Here is a 27390-nt window from a genome sequence, read left to right as displayed (position 1 = left end):
AATCAGGCGATCGACAACCTCAGGCGCCGGAAGAAGCAGTAAATTTCTTCCTCTTGTATCAGGCGCGCGCCGAATAAATTTCCCCAGTTCCGACGATCAACAACCTCAAATTTTGTTTGATTTTTAATTGTTGAAAAACTTAGCACAACAAGAATTTCAAATACTACACGGTTGGTTAGATCACTATGCAATGCTCTTGCAAATGGCAATTACATATAGGTTTAATTAATTAGTGTTGATTTATTTAATTAATTCTCTTAATCATTATATTTAATTTAATTATTAAAAGTTATCTATCTAGTTTTTCACCTAAATACCATTTCTATAAATAGATATATTTATCTATATAAAAATAAATTTACACAATTATAATTTTTTGATTTATTTTTTCATAGATGGTTATTTTAAAAAATTACATTTTTAGTGGTCAACTGTATGGATTACGGATCTAAAAATTTTGATATGTGATAACAACAAACAAAAAAAATTCAACAACAAATGTTGTATTTAAGGGTTTTTCAAAATTAAGGTGATAAATTATATTATTTTTAATCGAAGAAATAGCTAAGTCACCATTGCAATGATTGCATACTTTTTTTTATATTTCTTTTTTAATTTAGTATTTTTTTTTTTTAGAAATATTTTATTAAAAAAATTAGCCTGACGAGCTCGAGCCTGAACCCAAGCGCAACTCGATGCGCTCGCCCGGACTCGAGTTGATCATCGCTGGAGACTCGAGAGGCATTTTATAAAACCCTACGCCCAATTTCTCGCGCTCTTCCTCTTGTCTGCCATCGCTCTGAAGCCTCGCGGAACCCTACCGCCGAGCTCCCGCTTTGCCGCCGAATTCACCGGCGAAACCCTCGCTTGAATCAGAAATGATCTGCGCGAGTAAGATCCTCTTTCCTCTGTCCATCTGCAGTCTGTATGGTTTCTGTTCTTGCTCCTCCGGTGCAATTTAGGGTTATGACCGCGCTTTTTCCCTCTTTTCCTTCTAGTCTCCGGCGAAGTGCCGGAGGAGCCGGTTGTTGCTAAGAGATCCGGGCTTCTCTTCGAGCGGCGGTTGATCGAGCACCATGTTGCAGTATGCTTTCCTCCGCCTCTTCCTCCCTTGATTTCCTAGTTCTTATCTTTCGTTTATGAAGGTCGAATGGCTATTAGCTCGCTGGTATACTTCAGTTAGTCATCTTACATTTGACTTTTTTTTTTCTCCTGCTGTTTCTTTCTTAAGAATCATGGAAAATGCCCCGTTACCAACGAGGAGCTCAGCATGGACGATCTCGTTCCCGTGAAGACAAATAAGGTGCATTATCCCAGTTCAATATTGCCGTTGGGTACTGTGGTTTTTAACTTTTTATGGTAGAAAGTGTCATAGAGTTGAATACTTAGTGGCAAAGACTATATAATTTTAAGAAACATAAGTGAAAAAAACATTGAGAACTTGTTTGCTAATTTGTGGGTTTCATTTTAGAATTAGTGTGTCGGACACTAGAAACAACATTGTTGACAAAGAATTAGACATACCATTTGCTCGTCTAGTTTAGGGTTGGAAGGCAGTGTACTAGACAATTTTCAGGGAGAAGAGCTAATTATAAGAAGGGGATCTTACTGTTCCATTTCCCTCTACTTTCTATTTTGAAGCTCATTTAGCAATTCAATTTGCACTGTCTATCGTACATGAATGCTTCATTGTCCTTAGAATGTTAGAATGTTATGGTACCATACTTGAATCTTTCCTCTGTATAATCAAATGCCAGTCTGAACACACTTCAGATGCTCACTCAGTTTGATTTGTCGAATGACTAAATTTACACCAGTGTACCTGCTACTACAAGAAGGTCCATAATAATTGTGGTAGGTACGGGATTACGTCTGCCAAAATTAGTTTGACAGGCATGAGATTGTTCCAATGTTAATATCCTGAGTATTTTTCAATTCCAATAGATTGTCAACGAATAGATGCCACGTATCTGAAACAAAATTTTGAATTTGTAGTGACAATAACTTTTCATGTAGTCTGATGATCCTTGCACTGATTCAGTTAGCTTAGGAAAGATACAATATTAATATCACGGCATTAATAGTGTCCATCCCTGTTCTACTCAGTAATTTGTCTTGTTTGATTGTTCATTGTATGATCAACTCTAGTTTCAAAATACCATGTGCATAAACTACAATTAATTCCATTTTCTTTGGTTGAGACTTTTCACAACCCCATGCGATGTTGATTCCTTAACTATGCTGAGAGGATATCTGATGTACTATGTTGTCTTACCACACTTCCCCTTCTTTCTACTTTTGTTGTTTTTCCTGCCTTTCATGACATAATCGTTGTCCTTATTGGACAACATAATTATGCATATAACACAAGTTTTCTAACTGGCCATTGCATTAACAGCATGAGTACAGTATAGACTGTTTAACTTGCTAAGATTTGCATGATGTTTTCTTCCTTAAACCACTTTGTTTTCTTTAAGCCTTTATTGACACAAATAGACAGGTGAACCATCTTGTATCTTGCTCTACAATGTTCTTCCTATTATTTATTGTATTCATTTTTGAAGCTAAAAGTGTTTATCATGATAAATATGATGTACCATTGTCTTTTCAGTTAAAAATTCTTGATAAATATGCTAGCAATTGAACATCCTACTGTATGTCTAATCCTTAAAGAAATTAATGAGGTACTGTGCATGAAAAAGCCAGGCATTATACAAATAAGATATACAAAATGTTACAATCATTGCAGGCTAACAAATTAACACATGGTACTGAATAATACCATTTTTTTTACATTTTATTATCTTCCATGTTCTATTTTTTTTTAAAAATTATTCTTCTGGTAGGTGGCGAAGCCAAGACCGTTGCAAGCTGCTAGCATTCCTGGGCTGCTTGGAATGTTCCAGAATGTGTGTATTCTGAACTCTTTATTTTGAATATGGGTTGCAGGATATTCTTTTAGTTACTTTAACCGTCTAGTTGTTTTATCATCTGAATGCAATAAATGATTTTTTCTTTGAATTCTTTGTATTGCATGAATTTTTAAATAATCTGAGCTGCTTTTATGTTCTTTCTAGTAAATGGGTGGGGGATGAGTTTCTTCTTTCTATGATGCAATCTTTGCACTAATTGTAAGATAGATGTCAATGGTGGATAATATAAAAAAGATCTTTCGAGTAATCTCACCTCATCATTAGTGTCAGTTTGGAACTTAATCCTGCATATTATGCTTCAATTAGTATAGATTTGAATGTGTGGCCTGATCTTGTGCTTGTGTCAGTTAGTTGCCATGGCTTGTCCTTACCTAATTTTCTAGAATAATCCTTCTTTATACTTTACAGCCAATGTACCGATCCTTAAAGAATTTAATGTTATTTTTCTTCTGCTGAAGCAGGAATGGGATGCTCTGATGCTATCTAATTTTGCACTTGAGAATCAGTTACACACAGCTAGGCAAGAGTTGAGTCATGCTTTGTATCAGGTATGAAAACTCTTAGACAAGTGCATGTTTTGGTTGTTGACCAGTTGCTTATGCATCAGAATGTTTTGTTTTTTTCCTTTTGCACATGTAGCTATCAGATTTTTTATCTTTAATTTGGTCATTTACTTTTCTCATTAAAGTCTGTTGTTTGGATTAAAGCTTGAGGATATAGAAGTTTTAATTGTCTATGCAGTTTCCTAAATTTCAGATTAAACTGAAGAAAATATGCTTAGTTCGCTTGGAAATGAATATATTGTTTTACCCCATAATTATAGGCAATAAGTTGTGAAAGATGTCTGCAATTAAGTACACTCCAAAGTTGGATGAAGTTCAAAATTTTCTATCCTCATGTAGCGTTTTGCCTGTAAGCTTTACTTGGAAGAATTTCCATTCTTGATTAGTTTACATGTATCAATATGTAAGTAGACCTCATTGTCCAATCATTCTAGCTTCAGTAAGCAGCAGTATTCCTTGATCACGTATTGATTATATAACATGTCCAGTTCCCTAAAAATAATCATGTTGGTTTGGATCACCTTGCAAGTTTACTTTGTATCAAACAACTTTTAATATTTGGCTAAAAGACCTGGGTATATATACCATGGATTTGTAGCCAGATGTTTGAGAAAGGATTTGAATCTTATTTGATTTTGTTAACAAGGATAATCATGCTATCGTTGCTAGTTTTGATTAGTTTTGTAGGAAATATGGCAAATAGAATAATCACATTGCTTATGTTCTAAGGATAACCATTACATGAGTATATATAGGATTTTGGACAAAACACTAAACCTAAAGTACTATTCAGAACTAAACCTTCTGCTCTGATAACACTAATACCTCCAACGCTTCTCGTCAAGCTCAAGCATAGAATATCCATGTCTAGCTGCTTATATGAGCTAAAGAAACTCTCATAGGTAGATTATAAATTAAACACAACAATAATGAAATAAGAACATGATATTTGCATGTAAGCAAAACCAAACTTCTGTAGTTAAAGTTGCTTATAATCAATGATGCTTTTGACCTTGATCAGTAAAACCACCATCGAGATGGTGGAGTACTCAGGTAGTAGGATCACAAGTAGAGGCTACAAATGTGGTGCTTGTGTTCGTGTGAGACACAATTATCAGCTGGCAATTCTCATAATACTTTTGACAGTTGGGTTGTGAGCAAAGTTGTAGTCTCATTTGCTTGGTTCTTGCATTGCCTCTCAGTGGCTGGGTTGAGCAGAGGGGTGGTCCCCTTTGCCTAATTCTGACATTATATCACAGTAGTTTTGATGGTCGGATGAAAGTCTTGCTGCCTTCCGCTTGGTTTTGGTGTCATGTCAGAATTGCAGTTGGGCTATGAGAAGAGGTGTCCTCTCTGTCTGGTTCTGGCATTATGTTGTAGTAATTACATCAGTTGGCTTATGAGAAAGAGGTGTGCTTCTGCTGCTTGGTTCTAGTGTATCTTCAGCCAGTTGTCCATTGGTTGGTTCACCGAAATTGTACTCCCCACTATTTGCAGAGTGAATAAGCTCTCAATAGAAGATATTTCAACGTTCCAAAAATCTATTACATAAGAAGCAGAATTGCTGCTTGAGGAAACAGTATTCGAGGTGGAGAGAAAAAATGCCATTGATCGTGAAGCCTAGTTATATGGATTGGAGATTTTCCTTGTAGCAGAAGGGAACTGCTTTGGCTAACAGGCAATAACTCAGTTGTTGTAACAGACAACTGTTCTCACGAGCATCACAGTTAGCTGCAAATCATGGGAGGGATAGATTGGGTAATGTATTAAGAAGAAGCAACAGCAAAGGATGCTGCTGCCATGCTCTCGCAAGAGGAGAGAGGTGTGATTGTCTGGTCATGGGAGTTCTGGTGTTGCCTAAGGAAGACGGTGGCTTGAGGTGGAAGGATTGCATGCAAGAGAAGATGTTGATATAGTGGGTGCTCATGGGATATCTTTACATTGCCGGAGGCAGTGGATGGAGTCACTGACTATTGGAGAGATTGTGCACTGCATGTGGAAGGGCTCCCAGCAGTGGAGGAGATCACTCGTCATGTCACCTGCCTTCTTTGAAAACAAAAGACATTGTGCATAAGATCGCAGATGCGTGACTGATCCCGCTTGGGAAGACACTGTTCTCGGTCAGCAAACAGAGTTGCTGTCAAGAGATCCCGTAATTGTGTGCAACCGGTTGAGCAGGAGTTCTTGCTGCTAAAAATGAGTGAAGAGATGGCTCATCGGACTAGGAATGAGGAGATAGAGAGAGGAGGAGAGAGGATCAAGGAGGTTGGCAGCCTCCCTCTCAAGGGAATAGCTCTTTAGAAAACTCTAGTAAGGATGCTCAAATACCATGTAGAAATTAGGGCAAATAGAATAAGGTATATTGTATATGTTTATGAGTAATCACACAATATATATAGGAGTTTGGAGATAACCTTAAACCTAAAGTACTAATATAAAGATACTAATACGAAACTAAATCTGCTACACCAATAACCCTATTAATAGTATCTCTCAACTGTTTATAATTTTTCTATGATCAGACTCAATTACTCGATACAGTTAAACCTGTGTGTATGTTGTTTTTTGATTGAATTATTCAAATTAGTCTATTTTCAATTGTCTTGTCATTTTGCCAGACATCAAGTAATGAAATTCCTCTTCAATCTTTCAATGCCTCTCCATTGTCGATGAATTAACAGTTATTTTTCACATGAAACTTAGTCTAAATTGCTGAATTTTGGATTGATTGCACCAGTCATTTAGCTTTTCATGTTTGATACAGTGGACTTTCTAGGTTTAGGTCCACGATGTAGTTTTTTAAAGTGAAATTGTTCATTTACGTGTGAATGTCTAATTCATGTGGTAGATGGTGCTGTGGGGTCACTTTAAACTCCTTGCTGTAATTCCTATTGTCATTGTTGATACTGTTATTGGCCCTTTGATTATCTACTTTTGTTTTTTTTCTAAACTAATGGTTTTGTATGTTATCTGGAGATGATCGGAGGAGTCATTTTCTATTTAACATATCAAAGATGTTACTTTACATTTTTTCCTGCTTAATTGGTTCTTATGTGATGTTTGACCATTATTTGTTGGATGTACATGCTTGAATGTTCCATCATATAGTTATGTTGTATTCTCAGGAGAATAACTACATACATCAAATTCTCCATCTTATTATCGTATATTTCGTCCATCTATTTTTTTTTTTTTAAAATTTCCCAACTGATTTATCTGTTTTGTTGGGGAAATCCATTTGTTTAAATTCCAAATTATCTAAATAGCTTAATAGTCCATGTTTTCTTCAGAAACCTCCCTGTCTTTTCCCTGCATCAATATATATATATATATATATATATATATATATATATATATATATATATATCATTTTCACTTTTGTAACTAGTTAATTGTTCTTTTCCACCTTACCTATGCCTTTCTCCAGTTTATATTGTTTTATCGCTGTAGGGCAGATAACTTGTTCTATACTAACTGCATTATGCTCCAGCATGATGCTGCATGCCGGGTTATAGCTAGACTGAAGAAGGAAAGAGATGATGCAAGAATGCTTTTGTCTCTGAGTGAGAGACAAATACAAGCTGAATCTGCTAATGCAGCTGTTGTCAGCAATGGGAAAAGAGGTTCTGAAAACCCTAAACACAAGATCTGATTATGTATTTATAACAGAAATTTATTTCATTGCCTTTGATTATATTTGCAGCCACAGAAAACGAGTTGGGTCCTGTTGCGAAGAAAGCTCGTCCTGGTATAAATCCTTCTATTATTGCAGAACTTACTGAATGCAATGCTTTGCTTTCTGGACAGAGGAAAAAGCGGCAGGTAATTTCTCAATGCTTTAGGTTATGGCCCTCCATGTAGTATTTGTTGGTGAAAAGAAGCAACAGTACCATCACCAACAAACTATAAACCTCCCAAATATTTTTTGGTCAGATTTTGTGTTGAAAGGCAAACATTTATATCAATGTTTTAAATGGTGGTTGAGGCTAGGCAGTCGCCTAGGTGGGAGGCGAACCTCAACCGCACCGCATTTGTGAAAGACATTGGTTTAGATGACAGTCAAAGTCAATATAGGTTACCTTTGCAGTGCATCATTTCACCTCGCACGTTGCCGCTTGCCGTTGCTGCTGTCGCCAAGAAAAAAAATCTAACATTTTCAGCGTTTTGGCGTCGGACGCATTGTGCGACGCATCAAGATGCGACACCGGACCTGAGCGACCCTTTCGGGCTCGCTGTTGGGCTTGGGCGACACTTCCTGATGCATCGTCGGGCTCAAGTGACGCGTCCGGGCCCATGACGGGTCCAAACTCTTCGCCAGGCCCAAGCAACGCGTCCAAAGCCAAAACGTTGTTTTTTATTTTGAACTTAGGATTTAATCAAAATTTTAAATTAATAATTTTAATTAACTCCTAGCTATGATTGGAATAATTTAAATAGACTTAATTAAAGTCTAATAAAAGTATCCTATTAATTATATATATATATATACTATTTTTATTTTTATTTATTTATATATATATATATATATATATATAGTAAAAAAAATTCAACCGTTTAGGTTGATGAGGCGGTAGGCGGTCATTGACTGCTTTGCCGCTGCCTATCATCATTTACAACATTGATTTATATGGATCAAATATTTGGAAAGAGAAACTTATTAAGAGGAGTGTATATGCAGAATCTTGGGGTTTTCAATTTGGTTTGTTTATGAAAATGTAACAACAACACATTACATTTATGGCATCTTGAAGCTGCATCTTATGTTTTTCTTGTGTTAGATCCCAGCTACGCTGGCTCCTGTTGATGCACTGGATGGATACACTCAGGTTGCTAGTCATCCACTTCACAAGTCGAACAAGCCAGGGATTCTTTGTATTGATATTGATGCTTCCAAGGTAGGATATTTTAATGATTGTTTATTCAAGGATGTTTATATAATGGTTTTTACATTAATCTAAAATGTCCATTTAGCTGTAATTTGTGCAATACTTTAGAATAATTCTCATTAAACTCTTTTTAATTATTAAAAGTTTGATGCCTTAATGGTTGACCACCTCTGCAATTAATTTTTTTTTCAATCGCTATTTATATCTGTTTCATTTTCCTGATCTAACCTTAAGAAGCATTTGAGAACATATCTGTGCATCATTTGCTGGTGTTCTCGTGTTAGTCACTTAGATCTATCAATACTAAATAATTCTAACTAAACCTTCTGCGAAACTGATGCATGTTCAAGATAAGCTTCTTAATTATATACTGTTAATCCAATGGTAGTACTAACTAACAGGACGTAATTGCTACTGGTGGTGTCGATTCAACTGGAGTTCTTTTCAACAGGACATCAGGTCAAATCTTATCGACACTCACTGGTCACTCAAAGAAGGTACTTGCCTATGCCCTTGATAACTTTCTATCATTCTGTTGCATATGTTATCTTATTTTTTTTCCTTTTTGTTGGGTACTTCATTCCTTAATTTAGGTCACCAGTGTCAAATTTGTTCCTGGTGAAGAACTCGTTATAACTGGGTCAGGTGACAAGGTTAGTGGGATCAATGTTTCGTTTTCATTCTTAGGTTTAGTTTGAAGTGTCCATTCATTATTGTGATCCTTGTTTTGTATATATCAATTCTTTTTTCTGCAAAATTAGCATTAAATACTATACCTTCTGTACTCTGTAAATCCATGTGTGTTTTCTTCGCTTTATAATTGCTCTATTTACCTTGACCACCATAATCATTTTTAACTTGTGCTTTTGTGGTCAATGGAGAATTTATAACAAGTTTAGTAAAGCAAAACCTATTTATGATTGGATCTTGCATGAAACTTAATGAACATTAAATTTTTAGATTATTCTATTTGATTTATATTAGATATTCGGATAATCTTATTCCTTGATTTAGAAAAAAAATAAACACAAACTTTTTATGATTGAAGTTTGATACTTGTATTCAAAATGTATACCAGTGGTATTACAACCAAGGTTTTAAAAGGTGTTTCCATGCATACTGCATAGCACAAATGTGATATGAAGGGGCAATATGCATTCATATTATTATTATTTTCTTAAATAGTAATATTGGTAAAAATGATTGCTATTTATCCAATAAAGTATATTAATCCATATATCCAATTCAAAATTCCACATGAAAAAAAAGCATGTCAGTCATACAATGTAAACGTCATACTGTATAACAATGTTGAATAGGCCATATTTATTAGTAACATGCATATTGTAAAGTGTTTAGCACTTACAAATAAATTTTTGACTTGGCACAAGTTACGTGCTGCCATGTGAAAAATATAAAATCATAAATAAATAGGAGTAAACACTAAACACATAACAATGATGAAATATTTCATATTTCACATTTGGACCTAGAAAAACAAAAATATAAAATTCAATGATTGATAGTCATTAATTCAAATTACAGAAAAACACAGTTACTTTATAATTAGTGTCATAGGACAATATCAAAATATAGATAACATAATGTCAAGTGCAACTTATAAAGTAAATATTTCATTAGATCCACCTGGATCACTTGGGTTGCTTAGACTGCGTAGCAGCTGACTTTTTTAGAATGGACGACACCAATCACAATAAATATTCTTTAGTGCAGTAAAATCACCAACAAGTTTTTATGTTTTAATATCATCAAATAAACTAAATAAGTTTTATTTATTTATATATTTGGCTTCCTATTTGCATAGGCTCCTTCCTAGACATCCATAATGCCCAAAAGTATTGCATCTCATACATGCGATTTGTTCCCTTGTCTAAAATGCCTTGATGACTGTGGCCTAGGCTGCTACAAGGTTGCAACCACAAATTCTATTCATTATTATTTTTGCTAATACAAACAAATATATTATATCATGAGATTAGATGGAAAACCATGAATCTATTATATTTTTTAGATGTGTTTGTAGAGTGTATCATTTTGTTTCAATACATTGTTTTGGGATTCAAATGAAACATTGAAAAAAAACATAGCAGCCCTATTGTGATTTTTTCATTGGTTCACAGCGATACTTTGCTGTCATTCTTATTGCATTGATTATGATTCTGCAGACAGTACGCATTTGGCAAGTGACTGATGATGAAAATTATGATTGTCGTCATGTGTTAAGGGACCACACTGCTGAGGTAGCTTATGATTAAATTCCATCTATCTTTGATGATTTTAGATATCAGTGTGACATTTTTTCCACTAATCCAATAACTCATCACTATTTAGGTATTTAAGATTGTCTATTCTGTATCCTTCTGCATGTAGTGGTTTAATTGGTAAATGTTAGTTTTGTCAATTTTCTGTGGTTTGGCAATTAACTTTTATTTACTACTTTTTTGTTCACAATTTGATTTCCTTGGTATTATTCAGGCGGATTAAAGAATATGTTGGTCAGTTGTACTGTGTCTGATTTGTTTGTTTAGATTATTTGATCTTTCCAGTTAAAGTCACATAATTACTAAGTTCAATTTCCGTGTCTAGAATCTTGGATATCTAGTTTGAGATATTTCTAATTCTTTAGAGCAGTTCTATGCTATGTTTCAAGGCTCATGGAGATATCAATCACGTTATTGTTGAGATCTAGTTGTGTTAGTTTGATACTTGTGGAAATTTAAAGTTCTTTTTGCACATTCCTCATTTGCTCAGTATTGAGCTAGTTCTTTTACTAAGGAATTATAATTTATGATATTCTACATGGTGGTTTGCTTTCTGATGTTGTGTGACATGTTGTTTGCTTTACATAAAATGGCTGAAAGTTGTTTCCATCTAACTTATGTTGCTACTATATAGGATTAGCTACAACATTCTTGTGTTGACATTAGTTCTACAAATAAAAACCATAATTAGTTTACTTAATTAGTTTGTATCTTCCATGTTCTCCATACTTTGATTAGCTCAAGAATGTCCCTTGTTTTCTGGCATCTTACACTTTAGTAGAGAATGTACAGGTCATGTGTCTACTACCAGAAATCTAACAACTTTCTTGTCCCTGCCCCCTGATACTTTTAAGTACAAAATGTTTGGGTCATGAGTATAATATCAGAAAATAGCTTGTGGATTTAAAAAAAAATTTATTAAAATTTTCCAATGGCATGCAATGTGCCATGCTCATATGCTTTTGGTTTGAGAATAGCTCAACGATCTGTCTGTTCATCCATCTTTGTAGCTCCTAGATTGGTTGTTGCTAACAGTGAGGTGAGGGGTCCATCGTGGAGAAATATTCTTGTATTGCCTTCCAGCTAGGCAGTTAAAATGAGAAGTACTTCTGTCTATCATTTGATAGTTCTTTTTGTTTCTTAATCACCCAATACTTTTAACGCAGCTTTGTTGGTCATACATCTAGCATATAACAAATCTCTTTTGACCTGACTGCTACAGAACAATCACACAAAACTTCATCATCTTCTTGTTGAGTAATTGGATTTAATATTTCAGAATCCTTGTAGATTTTGTTTGTCAATCTAGTTTCAACTATTCCTTCATATTCTCTTTTTGTATTACTAATGGTGCATGAGGATCACACAATTTTGCTGGCTTATTATCTTAAGCACCTATCATTTCTCATTGTTGCATAATATTTTCATCAAATTTTCTGTTGAATGATATATATTCAATTTCTCTTTTTTTATTGTTGATCTGGGATAACTATTCCTTCAAATTTTATTTTAGTATTGAAAAAGTTACAGTGCATTTCATTCAAGTTTACTTGCCTCATGATTTAGTTTCTAAAGTTTTTCTTTGTTGTCGCCATTGTAGATATTCTAAATTTATTTTAGCTAAATTTTCTTCAACAAACACAATATGATTTGCAAAGGATATAAACCATACACATCTCTAATATCACTAGTGACTAGTAAGTTTCTTTAACAATAATGAGGACTCGGAGTTAGTGACTCTAATATGGATATCAGACTTGTCATATGACAGTCATTTTTTGGAAGCTTCCTTAGTTAAATTTTATGAATGAATCTATGAGTTGGAAACTTCCATAACATGAAGCTAATCTGTCCTAGACCTCTTTATCTTTTGGAACTTTGTTGCCATTTTCATACTTCATCTCAACTTTGTAGTTAATATGTTCATGCTGCCATAGGTACAAGCTGTCACACTACATGCTACAAATAAGTACTTTGTTACTGCTTCTATGGATAACACTTGGTGTTTCTATGACCTCTCCACAGGATCTTGCCTCGCTCAGGTATTTCTTTCCCATAGACTTATTTGTGTTATTTTTCCTCACATTATCCTTGTAGTTTCCACTAATTTTCTTCCTCTATCTTCGGTCAATTCACTTATATGCATGTCCTAAATGCTTGCAGATATTTATACCACTTGATTATAGATAACAGAAATATACATATGCAGGTTGGTGAAGCTAGTTCAGAGGAGGGCTATACTTCAGCTTCCTTTCATCCTGATGGTCTTATTCTAGGAACTGGCACTACTGGAGCCCTTGTCAATATTTGGGATATAAAATCTCAGGTACAGACAGTTTTAAGGGTGATAACTTATTAGACATGAAGATAGCTTGACTTCTTATAATTACCATTTGCCTAATGATTTTTGTGCAGTCAAATGTTGCAAAGTTCGATGGACATGTTGGTTCAGTGACTGCTATGTCATTTTCTGAGAATGGCTATTTCCTAGCGGTATGTCTCTTTTTGGAGATGCTTTAAACAGTCAGATGTTCATATTGCCTGACAATGTGTATGCACTTGACATTGGTCAGACTGCTGCTATGGATGGTGTTAAGCTTTGGGACCTTAGGAAGCTAAAGAACTTCAGATCCTTCACTCCATATGATTCGAATACTCCAACAAACTCTGGTATGCCGTTAGTGTTGCCTGAAACATTTCTAGTTTAGTAGCTACATACAGTGCACATGGTCTGGCATGATTTAATGCACATGATCAGCAATTTTGTGCTCATATGCAAATGCTTTTTTAAACTCAAAATTCCACCATACATATAAATGTTTGAAACAAACTTCTGTATCGAATAAGTATCTTTCAGCGCGAGACTTAGCGCGAGACTTAGTTGTTTAAGATGGAGAAATAGGAATTTTATTTTATATGTTTTGACTTATCAATGTACTAACTGAGGAATATTATCCTTGTTGCAGTTGATTTTGATTTCAGTGGGTCCTATCTTGCTATTGCTGGTTCTGATACAAGGTTTGTATGCCACTTTGGATTTGATATTATTCATTATGCATTATAAAAAAGACTAAAAATTCATCAGGAGCCAATTATTAGAGATTATAGTATCATTCCCTTTATGCAAAATTTGCAGAGTGTACCAAGTCGCCAATGTGAAGCAGGAATGGAATCTTATCAAGACATTCCCTGATTTATCTGGAACCGGTATCATTTCTCCCCAGAATAACATGAGAGTTAATGAATTTTTAGCTACCATTATATGTACATGTATAGATACACCTAACATGCAATGATGCTATGCCTATTTTAGATATATACGCTATTCAAACCCATCTTATAGAATATCAAGATTGGTATTCATGCTCAACTAACATGTCGGGTATCTGCTATAATGCCTGTTAAAATTTGATCAGTTATCTCACTATACAATGGAGAACAAAAAGGCCATAAAATTTAAATGTGTATGTTGTTATTACAAGTCACATTAGTTTTTTTTTGAATATCCTTAGTGTTTAAATCATAGCTGTACGAATAACAGTACTCATACTTAATACCTCTGTAATGGGCAAGTGACTTGATAATACCCATTCCATTAGGAAATTATGTGTGATGTTTTTGTTCTTAATGGATTATTCTACTTTGGATGCAGGTAAAATCACGTCCGTGAAGTTTGGAGCTGATGCAAGATACATGGCAGTCGGTTCCATGGACCGTAATCTTCGGATATTTGGAATCCCGGGGAATGAACCAGAGGAGTCAAAATCTCCAGCTCGTTGATCAAGCCCAGCTTAGATTTGCTTCATATATCTTACTCTGAAGCCCAGCTTTAGCTACAACTAATTTAATGGAGCAGTTTCAAAATCACTTGGGCCTCTCATCATCCTCTTATCATTATTTTTTGTTTATTCCCAATGTGACATTGTAAGCAAGTGAAATTTGGAATACGGATGGGTTTGGACGGTTCAAACTTGTATGATTTGTTTTAATGATAATGTTATGGTGAGCCATAATTTATTGATGAGTAATGCTTAAGCAAGCACATTATGATCGTGCTTTGGTTTATGAAATGCTAATGGTAGAATTTAGCTTCCAGCAACGAGCGTTGAAAGGACAGTGTTTGTTTCTAATCCAAGTCATGCGCAGCTCAATGTCAAACCAAAAATAAAAGTGCAGGAAGCGGATGCGATAATCTGATGGGCTAATGCTATTTCAGTTATGCCTCTGACGATTAATACAATAATAATCAATAACAGAGCTTGAGAGAAGAAACACGACAGTGAAGAAATTATAACAAGGTTTTCTAAAAAGAATAAAAAATGCATCAAAACCCTCCCAAATGGCTCGATCTTCGGAAGAATGTTACGTGAGGTAACGAGATGAATGAGCAAATCCCCACAACTGCAACAGCAATGTTCTAACGTTAGAGGCGCAAGATTTTATGAAAAGATAGAAATCTCAAAATGCAAAAACCCCATCAAATGAAGAACTTAAATATCAAACTATAAAACTTAGTACATGCTGAAATTAACTTGGACATCCATCAAAGCTAAGGCAGTAAATTTGATCACTACTTGAGCTAGAAAACTCTCGCTAGTTCACGTGGCAAAACATTTTCGACCTCCAAACTGTTTATACCATCTTGTTTGCCCATACGATGGAGCAAAACAAACATAGCAACAATGATTTTTAAAGATGGGAATAAGGTCGATATCATCGCCTCAATTATCATAGCTCAAAGCATTAAGGAATTTGACATGGTAACTAGTAAAGAAGCATACAATCATAATCAAAACTTTTTAAAACACCTTCGAATTTGAATATCAAGTGTAGCTAGAAATACAAAACCGAATATCCATGGTCGAATAATATTAGATTAAGACTGTCAAGTAATATTGCTCTGGGATTTACCATTTCTTTTCTATCATTTTTCATATTTCCCACTCTATCAGTTTATTATTTGGTTCAGCAGTCATTTTATTCTTTAGAGTACGACTGTTTGTTGGAATAAGGAATTTAAGTATATGTTCTAATCATTTGTGTGCAAGTAGACTATTAGCATCAAATTTACATATTAAGTACATGGCTAGATGCTTTCAAAGCCAGAAGATGAAATCAAAGCAAACAAATTTATGCACAAGAATGTTGGAATTTGAAATTGAATCATGGGATTTAATATTACCTCAACATTCTTCAGCTCAAATTCTGAATTATGAGCTAAGCAGGAGTTTCCAAATGTTTCACAAGGGCCACTGCTTCCTCGTAACCTTCTCAATAACAAACAACGCATTGTTTCCAAAACAATGTTCAGCTTTCAGTAATAAGATGGCATAAAGCCAGAATAATCATTTACAAGAAAGAAACTAAAAACAAATTACTTACAGATCCTCCTCAATGGATAAAGCAAAGTTTTGACCCCCACCAAATGCCAGTTGATCATTCAAGCACAAGTAGTAAAACCTATTTGCACCTATAGACAGTGTTTCAGAGTGACGATAATGAAATATTAAACAATGCCTGAGATAATTGCTTCACTTCATTTTCACTAAATCCTATACATGACCCAAACCTTTATCAAGGCCCATGATAGTAGTCCATCTAAATAATAACAGGTATAAAGAAATTCCTCAGACCAAAATTGATGAGAATGATGTTAGAAAAAAAATGCTAGATATAATATTTGTCTCAAGATTTTATCTTTTATAGTATTACTTATGTCTAAAGGCTATATTACATGAATTGTAAACCTATGCGAAATAACATCGAGATACCCAAGTTCTACCTTGGTATCAAAGCCTATGTATCCTCTCTCATCTCCTGCCCACTGCCACCCTAACCTGCCTGTCACATACTAATAATCCCTCTAGCGCATATTTGCTCAGTCCCATTCTTTGAGGAGCCACTGATCTGCCACTTCATAAATTCCACTCCAATGTTCCACATAGAAATGAAACTCGAATTCCCATCTGAAGCTTCCCCCTCCCTGCCCTATCTTCACTAGCAACTCGTGTATGTCTCTTGTAATAGCTGAAGTTTTCCCTTCCCTATCTTTAAGCTGACATTCCCCAGTTGAAGCTTCCCCTTCCCCACCCTATGTTCTTCCCCTTGCACTAGCAACTTGCATTTGTCCCTCACCCTGCACTACATGAAGTTTTTCCCTCCCTACCCCGCTCTTCTTATACTGCATAACACCTTTGTCTTCATCCTAGGAGCAAAAGCAATGATCATACCCTTCTTCCTCCAACCTTTCATTGTTACCCTCCCTCGCCACCCTCACAATTCTTTTTACAACAAATAAGCATTCCTTTCTCCCTCTCCTCCACCTTGATTTATGAGTTGAATTTGTTTGTTTGCATTCTAAACTAATAGTGTTGTATTTATATTTATTAATTTGTATATCCTTCCAGACGAGCTTGCTCGAAGGTAACCTCCATCTGTTACAAATGATTAGAGCCACAAATCTTCAAGTATAACTGATCTAAGCTGCTGACCTGTCATGATTGTTATCATCATAGAAACTCCCGAAAACTTCATCAAGCAGATTTGATTTGGAGAGATGTTTATACTTGCATAAGGGACATGAAAAGCTATCACCTAGGTTTAGGTGACTTGTCAAATAGTCATGAATCTACATGATAATGGCTAAGCAATTTAAAAGTCTTTAAAGAAGAGGCACAACAGGCCCGACTTGGATCACATTAGAGTTTCCAGGGAAAATTCATTGACGTATTCCTTGCCCTAGAGAACTAAGGCATTGATGAGGTAGTAAAGTCTAGGTTGTCTAATCCACCAGTTCCTTTGTCACTCACTCAATGCAAGGTTTAAGGGGAGAACAGGACACCATCCCTAGCATCCATGCCTTCTCTGTTGAACATCGTGGTCTTCTTTGAGCCCCAATTTTATCTCAACTTTCATTAGGTATAATGTTCAGTTCATCATCTTCTTTTGCATGATATTCCCCTTGAAGTTCTCTTGTTGGGGCCACCTTTGATTTTCGTTAAGTCTATCAGATTAGAGGTTTTAGAATCAAAATTGGATTATCTTTCTTATTTGGTGCGCATCCAGTCATTCCATACTAAGACCTTATTCTCCTGAGCATATCAGATTAGAAGTTCAAGGAAACAATATTGAACTAGTGCTCTAGGTTAGAGTGCATGAAGTCTTCCCATATCTTTGGTGATGACTCAGGAAAGATTTTTCCTTTTTTCAGCAAAGATATTGCATTCTGAAGAATATTTATTGTGTGCCTCTGAAGAGTTGACCTATATTTTTCCAAAACTACATAGCTATGAGCATATGCTCAAGGTCAGGATTTGCTTTCCCCTCCCTGTCTTTGCGAATCATTTTCTTTTTGAGCAAGGCCCCTCTGTCCATAATTTTTGGTATTTTGCTAGCAATATAATTGACATCAAGCAACCTACTGTGAAGTGCCAGAAGGATTGTAAGAAAATTTGGGGACAAATGGGACAAGGGCCATACAAGACAGAAGATGAAGATGAAGAAGACTTATTTGGTCATACAAAATTCTTTACAAACTAGGCAAAGGCTTCCGCCCTCTAAAGTGGTTTGGATTAAATCCCCATGCTTTGATGAGGTTTCAATGCCAACACAAGCCAAATAATTTGTCTTGCCCAATATAGGAACTAAATCTAAAACCTTGATGCCCAATTTAAATATATAATTAGGCCCCATAAAAATCGAAAACTCTGACATTGATAGTACTCAACCTCAAACGTTCAGGTAATAATTGTCAATTGATAGACAAGATGAAGCTTGCAATTGACCTACATAAGATTCTTGTTGGTATGGATTATGGTTTTAGGAATTCCAAAATTTGCGCTCCGAGCCATTTTTGACACGGGAGCAACCACTTGTGTGGATTAGAAGTCAGTTCCTAAAGAAGCTCTTGAAGACAATACCTTTGTGATCCAATTTAGCGGTATTAACTCACAACAAACTGCCCGATTAAAGCTAAGGCAAGGGAGGATGTTTATCGGCGAAAATATATTCCGGATTCCCTACACTTATAGTTTTCCAATGGTACTGGGTGATAACATACAAATGATTATAGACTGCAATATCCTAAGAGAATTGCAAAGGCAGTCTTAAGATCCTTCTAGATAAACTAATATTTCACTATGAGTGAATCCTAAAATGATAGTTGCTTTAATATGTACCTTCATGCACTATACAAATGCCAAAAAGTATGCTTAATTGTAAAACAATTACCAGTTGCTCTGAAGAGTCTTGGCTCCCCATAAATTGTAGTGAACACAAAGGTTTCGCTTGTGCCCTGCTCACCAACATCATGATAATCAAACTAAAGCAACATAAGAACACAAGTGCCAGTATAGTGCATAGTGAAATGCTAAGTCAAAAAGAAAATTAAGTGCCAGCATTCTGCAAAGTAAAATGCTAAGTGAATAAGAATATTACTTGATACTTCCTTTTAGATGTAGGCTTCAAAGGACTATTCAGAAGACCACCAAAAATAGCACCTTGCATATCGCCAACAATCTAGCATGTAAAAGACAAGCATAAACACAAAGGGACACAAATAATAGTTATGTTAACAAATTGGATAACAATAAAGGGGATAAAAGCAGAAGAGGCCAATAGCTAAGTGATAAACTCACTAATAGGCATGGACCCGGAGGGTCAGCACTCTTACGAAGAAGAGTTTGAAGTGATATCCCATGTTTCCATGTGCTGCCCTTCAGTTGGAGAGAACAATAATATGTCACCACCAATGAAACTAGCACAAGCCATCCAGTCAAGCATAGATCTAAAATCTTACCTATACAAAAGTATCCATTGACACCCTTTCACAATATTGGGCAAACATGACCCAAAAAAATCAAAAAGGTCAGCAGACATAAATGTAGACTTTTCGGTAAGATAAGAAAGATATTCATTAGGGTCTGGTCGAGCTGAGGCTTCAACAATGGAACAATGATCAATAGGTCTATTGGGGAACTGGTTCATGCCCTCCTTTGAACTTTCAGGAATTTCTCTGCACTCAGTTGTTCCATTTTCCTCACCAAAATTAGAGGGTCTTTTTTTCCATGGCAATGATTTTGCACTCCATTTTCTAGATAGTGATTTCTGCGGTAATGAACCTTCACTATAAGAATGAGCAGGTGATTTTGGCTCATTTGCATCTGCATCACCACTCGTTGAGTTCAAAGAAGACAAAAAATTTGAAGAGAAAGACAGATTAACTTGAGATGAATACTCTCGGGAAGACATTGCCTGCAAGAAAGAGAGAGCAATTAATGATATGCAACTTCAACAAGCATTTCTGGCTACTAAACTCCATAAGCTCATCTATTGAGCACATAATAACAGAATATAGTAAATAAAGAATTTCATTACAGAATATAGATCCCACCCATTACTTTTGCCCCATTACTTACACCTTAGATGGAATTTCATAAGGGAGGTCAAGGCCCACTAATAAGAGAAACCATACCTGAACTTTCTAAATGACGTATAAGAGGAAACTATTGTCATATAACAACTATTGTAAATAATAGAATGCATTTCTATTGTCTTGTGTTTTTCAGCGCTTCACGTTATTTTTCAAGTGAAAATTAAAAACAATGGAATGAACTTCCATGTAAAATTTCTAAACGATGGAAAACATAGGAATAAATCCTAACATGTTTAAAATCACCTGTACATTGACCTATGATCGGCCAATATATAACAATATAACTAACCATATGGAATGATCACAACAAGAATAATCAAATAAAAACCCAATGGAAGTAGTTTCATATAAACAATTAAAGTACAAAAAAAAAAATCTTGTTGCCCACTGTGAAAGTTAAGAAATGACCATTATGTTCAGAAATTTTTTGATATATGTAAATCCAAGTAAATTCCAGAAGATTCATAGAGACAACCTTAGCAAGGGAAGTCACTGGAGAACATCCAAAATTGTCAATGACTACATGGATTGGTAATAATTTAATTGGAAGCTACAATGTATAAGTGATCAACTGCATATCTGCAATCTGCCAAAATTAACAAGAAATTAACCAAACTTGGACAGAATGATTAACAACAAGGAAACCACTAGCAAAATTTGGATCTGCTTGGAGCTTCTTAGGAATTGGAGATGCAGTAGAGGAACCTAAATTGGGGAAATTGAATATAATGAGGGAGGGAGGGAGGGAAGCATTACCCCTCCATTTCATTCTCTCTTTTATAGTGAACTTCCCAAAACTCAGCCATCATTTTCCTTTAAAATTCACAATCCAAATGAAAAACCTAGCATAACCCCACATACTATTCAATTCAGAAACTAAGGTTGGATTGCCCTGCAACAATGAATTCACATGGTAGTCCTTGTAGCTGGAGGCTTGACTTGTGAAGCACACTTCAATAGAAAAGAATTCATGAGCTACTATCCATATAAACTCTTTCTTGAAATTCTAGGTTTGCTCCAAGCCTCCAAGTATTGAAACCAATCATCTTGAGAACTCACTAGTGAAAAGATCAACCTGCAAATTATTTGTGCTTCTTCGTGATGTCAGTGATCAATTGGGACTTCATGCAAGCCAATAATTCATAATTTATTGTTATGTAATTAAATAATTAACCTTGATAAAAGATGGATCCAACATAGACCAAAGTATTGGATACAGTTTATTTCATATAGCCTAATTTGATCAGATTGGTTCAATTAAAGAGTGGTATACCAAGTTTATAAGAAACCAACTAGAAAGTTCATTATATATAATAATATTTAAATCAATATTAACCAGGTAAGATTTACATTTTCCTCTTATTTATCTCTGCTTTTAAGGAGATCCATGTTTGTTTCTTCTCTCAAAGAACACTTGCCTATTGTCATTCATGGGTCCAAATTTATGTGTTCCGAACAACATTGGTATCGAAGTCATTGATTGGTAACTCATCTTAATGCTCTTAAGATCCTTGCAGTGACTTGTGGAAATTCTTCAAAGAGCTATATAGAAACCATGTAACACATTAGAATGCAAAACACAAGATATCAAGAAGAGGAAACTACTATTATTGATATCCCCCATCTCCTTAGGTGTCTACTCCTTCCTTGCTATAAGTGCCTAACTGTTGTCACCCCTTTAAGATTCACATATTGTTGCTGTCCCCCAATCATCCTATCCAACAAAACACTATCTCCAGTCACCCATTGCCACCATTCAGTCAATTACAAAAAAAGGTATAATTTATTTCCTCCATCTCCTAGTACCTAAAAATATATTAGTTCCTTCTCTAAAATTGCACCTATTCTACTATTCTCATAACCATAAAAGAGAAACAAAACAAGAAAAATCCTGACCTTATCTCTTCTCTCCAGCATCCACCTTAGGATGAGGTCATAACGAAAGAGATATGAAACAAACCATATCTCACCCAATGCCATTGTTTTGAGAAATACACACAACCGTAGATCTTGGCTCCTCCACCTTCCCCCTCCCATTGTAGATATATAACAATACTCCTTGTGCAACGCCTCCTCCTCCTCTTCCACCTTCATCAGAAATTCCCTCTCTCAGCATGTTGAGTCGGACTAACTACTTTACTATCCTCTCATTGTCAATGTAGTCTTCATCCCACCTAGACCCTTCTCCCCTTTTTGTCAATCCAACATAATCCTCATGATGAAGGCTCTCTCTCATAGAATCCCTTCTTCCTTACCTCGTCTAAATTTCTCTTTGCTCATTCTTCTTGAATCCAATAGACTCCAACAACATACTCTCCGCTCATATTGACGCCGACATGCTCTACCATCCAAAGCAACTCTTACAACAGACTTCTACTCAATTGACTTCCACCATTCCCTCTTCCCTTATTCCCAAATAATCCCAGTGTCCTCATCCCATTTGCACCCCTCCCCATTCTCTTAAATCATGTGCTCCTCTTGTGAAGCAACACCAAAAAAATAATTTCCTCTGCTCCCTTGTGCTTGGACAACATCTTCCCCTCAGCACAGATGTGGGCTGGCCACCTACATTCTGAAGCAATAGAAAAGGATGGTTCTTTTCTAGGATGCCATATAAAGGAGCAATTGTGCTCCACCACTACAAATTTGAATGATGAGTCCCACTTCGATGATTATTTCAATAATATTTTTTAGTTTTACTTTGTTAAATCTGAGCAATAATGTAGTAGTGATGGTTGATCTCCTTTGGGGATTCTTCTACGATGAAGCGGTAGCATTATGTAAGCTTCTGTGGGGAGTCGCAACACTTTCAGTCTCTTCTTGAGCGGTTGCAGTGACAATGGAAGCAACCTTCTTTGGAGGATGTGTGCAATAATTGTTTCTTTAGTGTTTGATCCAGCAAGTAGGTACACACCTAGGCACCTAATTTTCCTTTCAATTAGTGCTTGGTAGGAATGTAGTTGTTTTTGATTGGGGTAGATCTCATCAGCTCGATTGATATTATATAGATTATAGATTGTTGGTGATATGTAGCAAGTTGGGCCACAAGGTGGATCTGACATTAATTGTGTTCATTCGAGCGGAGGCAATCTGTAAACCCTTTCTCTCTCTTTGCTGTATGGTTTGACGCGTCATTTGAGTTCAGTTTTTGTATTGTGGTAGGTGATGGGACTTGATGATCTTTATAAGAGATGATTCTTGTGGTTAGCTTATGGATCAACAATTAGTATACCTCCCTTCAACCTGGCTCCTCCATTCTGGTAAACCTAAACCACTCCTTTGTTGAATAATGATTGATGGAATGTTTTCTGAGTGGATTATGATAGGGTTGGAGGGATGGTACCCTTTTCTGATACAAGCTTCTACCTACCATGATCTCCTTTGAAATGCAAAAGTCCTTACTCCTTTGGCACAATGGTGTTTGAGAAATTTGTTTCATTTGGTATCATTAAGTTCTGTGTCTTTTTACGTGTGTTGATTATTAGCTTCTATGGTTGTATACTTTGATGTATGCATGTTTAAGTGATAGGGATAAAGATGTACATATGAGATCAAGAGATTATTCCTGTAGAGATTACACATGCTTGCAAAAATAGATGTCACGGGTCCTAACTGGTTTGATATATTTGTGTATCAGTTGATGCATGACATGCTATGTTCATAGTTTTTGCTATCTAGTTAAGCTACTCTTTGTTGATTGCTAGTTGAAGCATGATATGTTATACAAGTACATGTTGTTTATCATATCATTTTGTGTTTGGTTATTCTTTACTTGTGCTCATTTATATCATAATAATGTTGTGACTATTGATGCTCAAATATTCATCTGTTGTACCGAAAGATGCTGATATACTCTGTTGTTTTTCAAGCTAAAAATTATGTTATAGATATTATACAATTCCTTTGGATACTTATATAGAAATAGTGCGTGCTCATTTTGTTTACTATAATTGTTATATAATATGATACATGCTAGGGTAGAGATGATGATGAGTTATAATTATTCAAGCATGTTAGTTGTATATCTTGAGTTAGTTATTAGTTAGAATATCATGTCATACACATAACACTTATGTGCTATTACATTATGTCATAATTCTTAATTGTATGTAGTGGGCTTAATATCAGCATGCTGTGTCCTACATCTCAAGTTGTAACCTCTATTGTCATGCTTTACTGGTTTCTAGCCACGTAATTAGGTTGAGAGGCTATATATTGTTGAGTCTCTGAATGTTGTGCTTATATAAACCCTAGAGCTTAGTTCCTCAATGCGATTTGGACATAATACCAATAGCACTCTTGATTGATTGCTGATGAATGTATAGCATTGAATGCAATACATTTGAGCTATTGTCCATTGACAATGGTACTGATGCTTGAGTGGGCATGATCTACCTTTCTATAGTGTCAATGTGCAAGGGCAAACTAAAAGGGTCCTATGTTCCAATTTACTTGCTAAGATGACATAAAATTACATTGATGCATAGAATATATGTTTTGGTGGTAAAAGAATGGTTGGAAGCATTTGACATTCATCATGTTGCATGTTATGTTTACCGCTTGTGTTGCTTCAACACCCAAACAAAATTGATGTTGAAGAAAGTGATATATCATGCTAATAGTGTTTGCATTAATGTATTTGTACTAAGTATTTTTCAGTGACATGAATTAATTATGATTTGAAATCTCGTACAATGCGAGTGAGACAGTCAAAACATATTGTTATGGTAAATTACTAAAATTCAATACTATTGATGTAGATAATTTATCATGTGATATTGACATTCAACATCTATTGACATGCTACAAATTTACGTCAAGATGAATTGAAATAGTATATGTTATTGTCTTAACTTGTGTCCTCACAATTCAATGTCAAAATTATATCATTCTAAGTAGGACACAAATTCTGAACTTAGATATGTAGTTGTTTTCTCTTTTTCATCTCTTTCCTTCTCCCTCCAACTTTTCATTGGCAACACGATACTATAGATGGTAGAGTTTATATGACACAACACTCTCACCTAGAGGAAAGTTGTCGATTCTCACCCATAAAAAAGGAAATTGCAAATTATATTAACTCCAAAACTTATCTATTACATAGGATCCTAATCCCTTTTTATAATTTAACAACACGACTTATTCTTTATAAAATAACAGCCTTTTTAACAAAATCCTAATTTTTCTAATAAAACTTGACTGACACTTTCAAAAAGAAATAAAATAACTTTTTAAAAGTTCCAATAAATTATAAAAATTAATGACTTGGATAACTTTTAATAAAATCCTAATCATCCTAATATAACTTGACTAACTCTTTTAAAAAATTCCAACAAAATTTAAAAATTAACTTAGATAACTTTTAATAAAACCCTAGTTATCTTAATAAAACTTGACTGGCTATTTTTTAAAAATTCTAATAAATTATAAAAATTAATGACATAAACAACTTTTAAGAAAATTATTCTTGACTACGCCATGATATCTATCCTTAAGTAGATTGACCTCAACAATGGGAATGATAAGATTTGCTCTAACAAAGGTAGGTTTATCCCCTCATCAAAATAAGTTATGTTCCCTCACACACTTGGTTAACAAGTAAACAAAAAGAGTCTTGACCCAAAATATAATATTTTGAATTTGTGCATGAATTGCAAACATATTTTCTAAGAGGGAAGTAAAAAAATTATTTTGAATTTGAGCATAAATTGCAAACATATTTTTCCGATAGGGAAGTAATGGCATGTGGTTCTCTACCATGCCACTTATCAATCTTTATCCTAAGTTAGCAAATAGCATGCCTTAATCATATTTTGAGTTTTAATCAACAATAATTGTATTAATGTAAAACAGAGTTCATCCACCATGGACCAAGATATTAGGATAAATTTATTTTACAATGGAACTATATAATTAGATTCATCCAATTATAAATTCTGACATTAGAAACAGTGTATTCTGTAATGGATCTATTTAAGTAGATTCATCAAATTAAAAAGTCTTTGTATAACGGGCAAACAGATCTAAAGAGTTGACAATATATAATGTTTACATAAATGTCAATCAAGCAAGTTTTGTCTCAAAAGAATTTTCCTCTCTTCTATCACCACCCCTTTTATTCCCTCTCCTATGAGAATTGATGTTCTGTGTCTCTCTAAAAACATTCAATATTTATCCTCGTGTATGGCAATCATGACTCTATGTGTTCCAAGCAAAAGTACTTCTCATGGCTTCTATGGTTCCTTGGACTTGTGGCAATCATGGAGGTCAGTTATCGATGGAAATTTCTCTTAGTTCTCAAGTACTAGTACAAATCTATTCATCAAATGACCTAAGGAACACCTAAAAAGCAAATGCGGTTTTCTACACATGTAAACCTTCTAAAGAAGAATATCAAAATCCGTGTTAGTTCAGATAAGGATGCACCGCGAAGGATTCATATCTCGATCACAATCCATTTCCCCCCAACATTTCAAGAAACAAAATATACTCGAGCCAATCAAAGCCAAGTCGCAGTTGCCAATTCATCATAGAATTTGAAGCCTAGTAACAGATAAAAGCTAGGGTTATAAGTGTTCGTCTCTTCAACTACAATAAAACCAACGCAATGTACCATAGGCCCCTAATACGAACGGATCTGAAAAACTCATAAAGAGAGGGGGAGAAAAGGACCGATAAACACTACCTTGTCCTCCGTAGCGACGGGGGAGTAATCTCCGGGCCGAGTAGGAAGGGAAGAGGGGAGATCGGCGAGGATCCGGGACAGCTTTGCTGTCACCTTTTCCTTCCATGAGAGCATCGCCGGCAGGGGCCAGGCCGAGGTGTTCCGTGATCGAAGTCCGACCGTCAACCTAGATCTGAACAAAGCCCCTCGTCGCGAACGAGCCTGGCGATTGTGTTGATCTGGCGTCGGGGAGGCCACGGGCAGTCCGATCGTCGACGGGATATAAAGGATGGCGAAGCCGTGGGAAACGGGAATCGGTAACGGGAAACGGGAAACGGGAAACGGCTGGATTACATAACACTATCGTTCCGTTCCATTTAAATTATACGACATAGTTTTATACACTGTCTAATTTGATATACTCGCATATTATAAAATTTATAAATATATTTATTAATATACAAGATAAATACATCAAACGTGATATAATTTTTTTTCTTCCAATTATCAATTATAAATAAAAAGATGAATATTATATCCCTGAAAAGCTTAATAGACCATATAATTTATTGCCTAGTTCAATTAATCAAAATCAACTCATTTTTTTTTTAAAATTTTTGTTCTATTGG

At 35.2% G+C, this 27390-nt stretch overlaps 2 protein-coding genes across 3 annotated transcripts; one reads left to right on the top strand and one right to left on the bottom strand.

Moving 5' to 3' along the window:
• Positions 1-765: 765 nt before the first annotated feature.
• Positions 766-14685, top strand: LOC141836272 (pre-mRNA-processing factor 19-like). The gene is made up of 18 exons (XM_074723718.1): positions 766-891; positions 999-1084; positions 1232-1303; positions 2847-2909; positions 3395-3481; positions 6987-7119; positions 7200-7318; positions 8275-8391; positions 8784-8879; positions 8976-9035; positions 10569-10643; positions 12602-12706; positions 12874-12990; positions 13080-13157; positions 13238-13334; positions 13631-13682; positions 13801-13871; positions 14317-14685. Exons 1-18 carry the CDS (start codon positions 879-881, stop codon positions 14442-14444), a joined length of 1569 nt encoding a protein of 522 aa, XP_074579819.1. The 5' UTR covers positions 766-878; the 3' UTR covers positions 14445-14685.
• A 187-nt stretch (positions 14686-14872) lies between these two features.
• Positions 14873-26998, bottom strand: LOC141836468 (uncharacterized). Of its 2 annotated transcripts, XM_074723968.1 has the most exons (9): positions 20854-20899; positions 20573-20683; positions 19462-19916; positions 19301-19373; positions 19101-19181; positions 18894-18957; positions 16047-16134; positions 15847-15931; positions 14873-15065 (listed from the first exon to the last, which is right to left on the bottom strand). In XM_074723968.1, the coding sequence occupies exons 3-9, from the start codon at positions 19911-19913 to the stop codon at positions 15027-15029; spliced, it is 882 nt and encodes a 293-aa protein (XP_074580069.1). In that variant the 5' UTR covers positions 19914-19916; positions 20573-20683; positions 20854-20899; the 3' UTR covers positions 14873-15026. The 2 variants fall into 2 exon arrangements, with proteins under 2 accessions (XP_074580069.1, XP_074580070.1); XM_074723969.1 differs by lacking the exons at positions 20573-20683; positions 20854-20899 and adding an exon at positions 26783-26998.
• Between the last annotated feature and the right edge of the window lie 392 nt (positions 26999-27390).

The sequence above is a fragment of the Curcuma longa genome, chromosome 10 (assembly GCF_044706935.1).
Source record: "Curcuma longa cultivar G26 ecotype Majalengka, Jawa Barat chromosome 10, ITB_CL_G26_1.1, whole genome shotgun sequence".
In the NCBI taxonomy this organism is placed as follows: domain Eukaryota; kingdom Viridiplantae; phylum Streptophyta; class Magnoliopsida; order Zingiberales; family Zingiberaceae; genus Curcuma; species Curcuma longa.
Note: the sequence above shows the minus strand (reverse complement) of the source record. Positions and strands in the feature narration are given on the sequence as shown.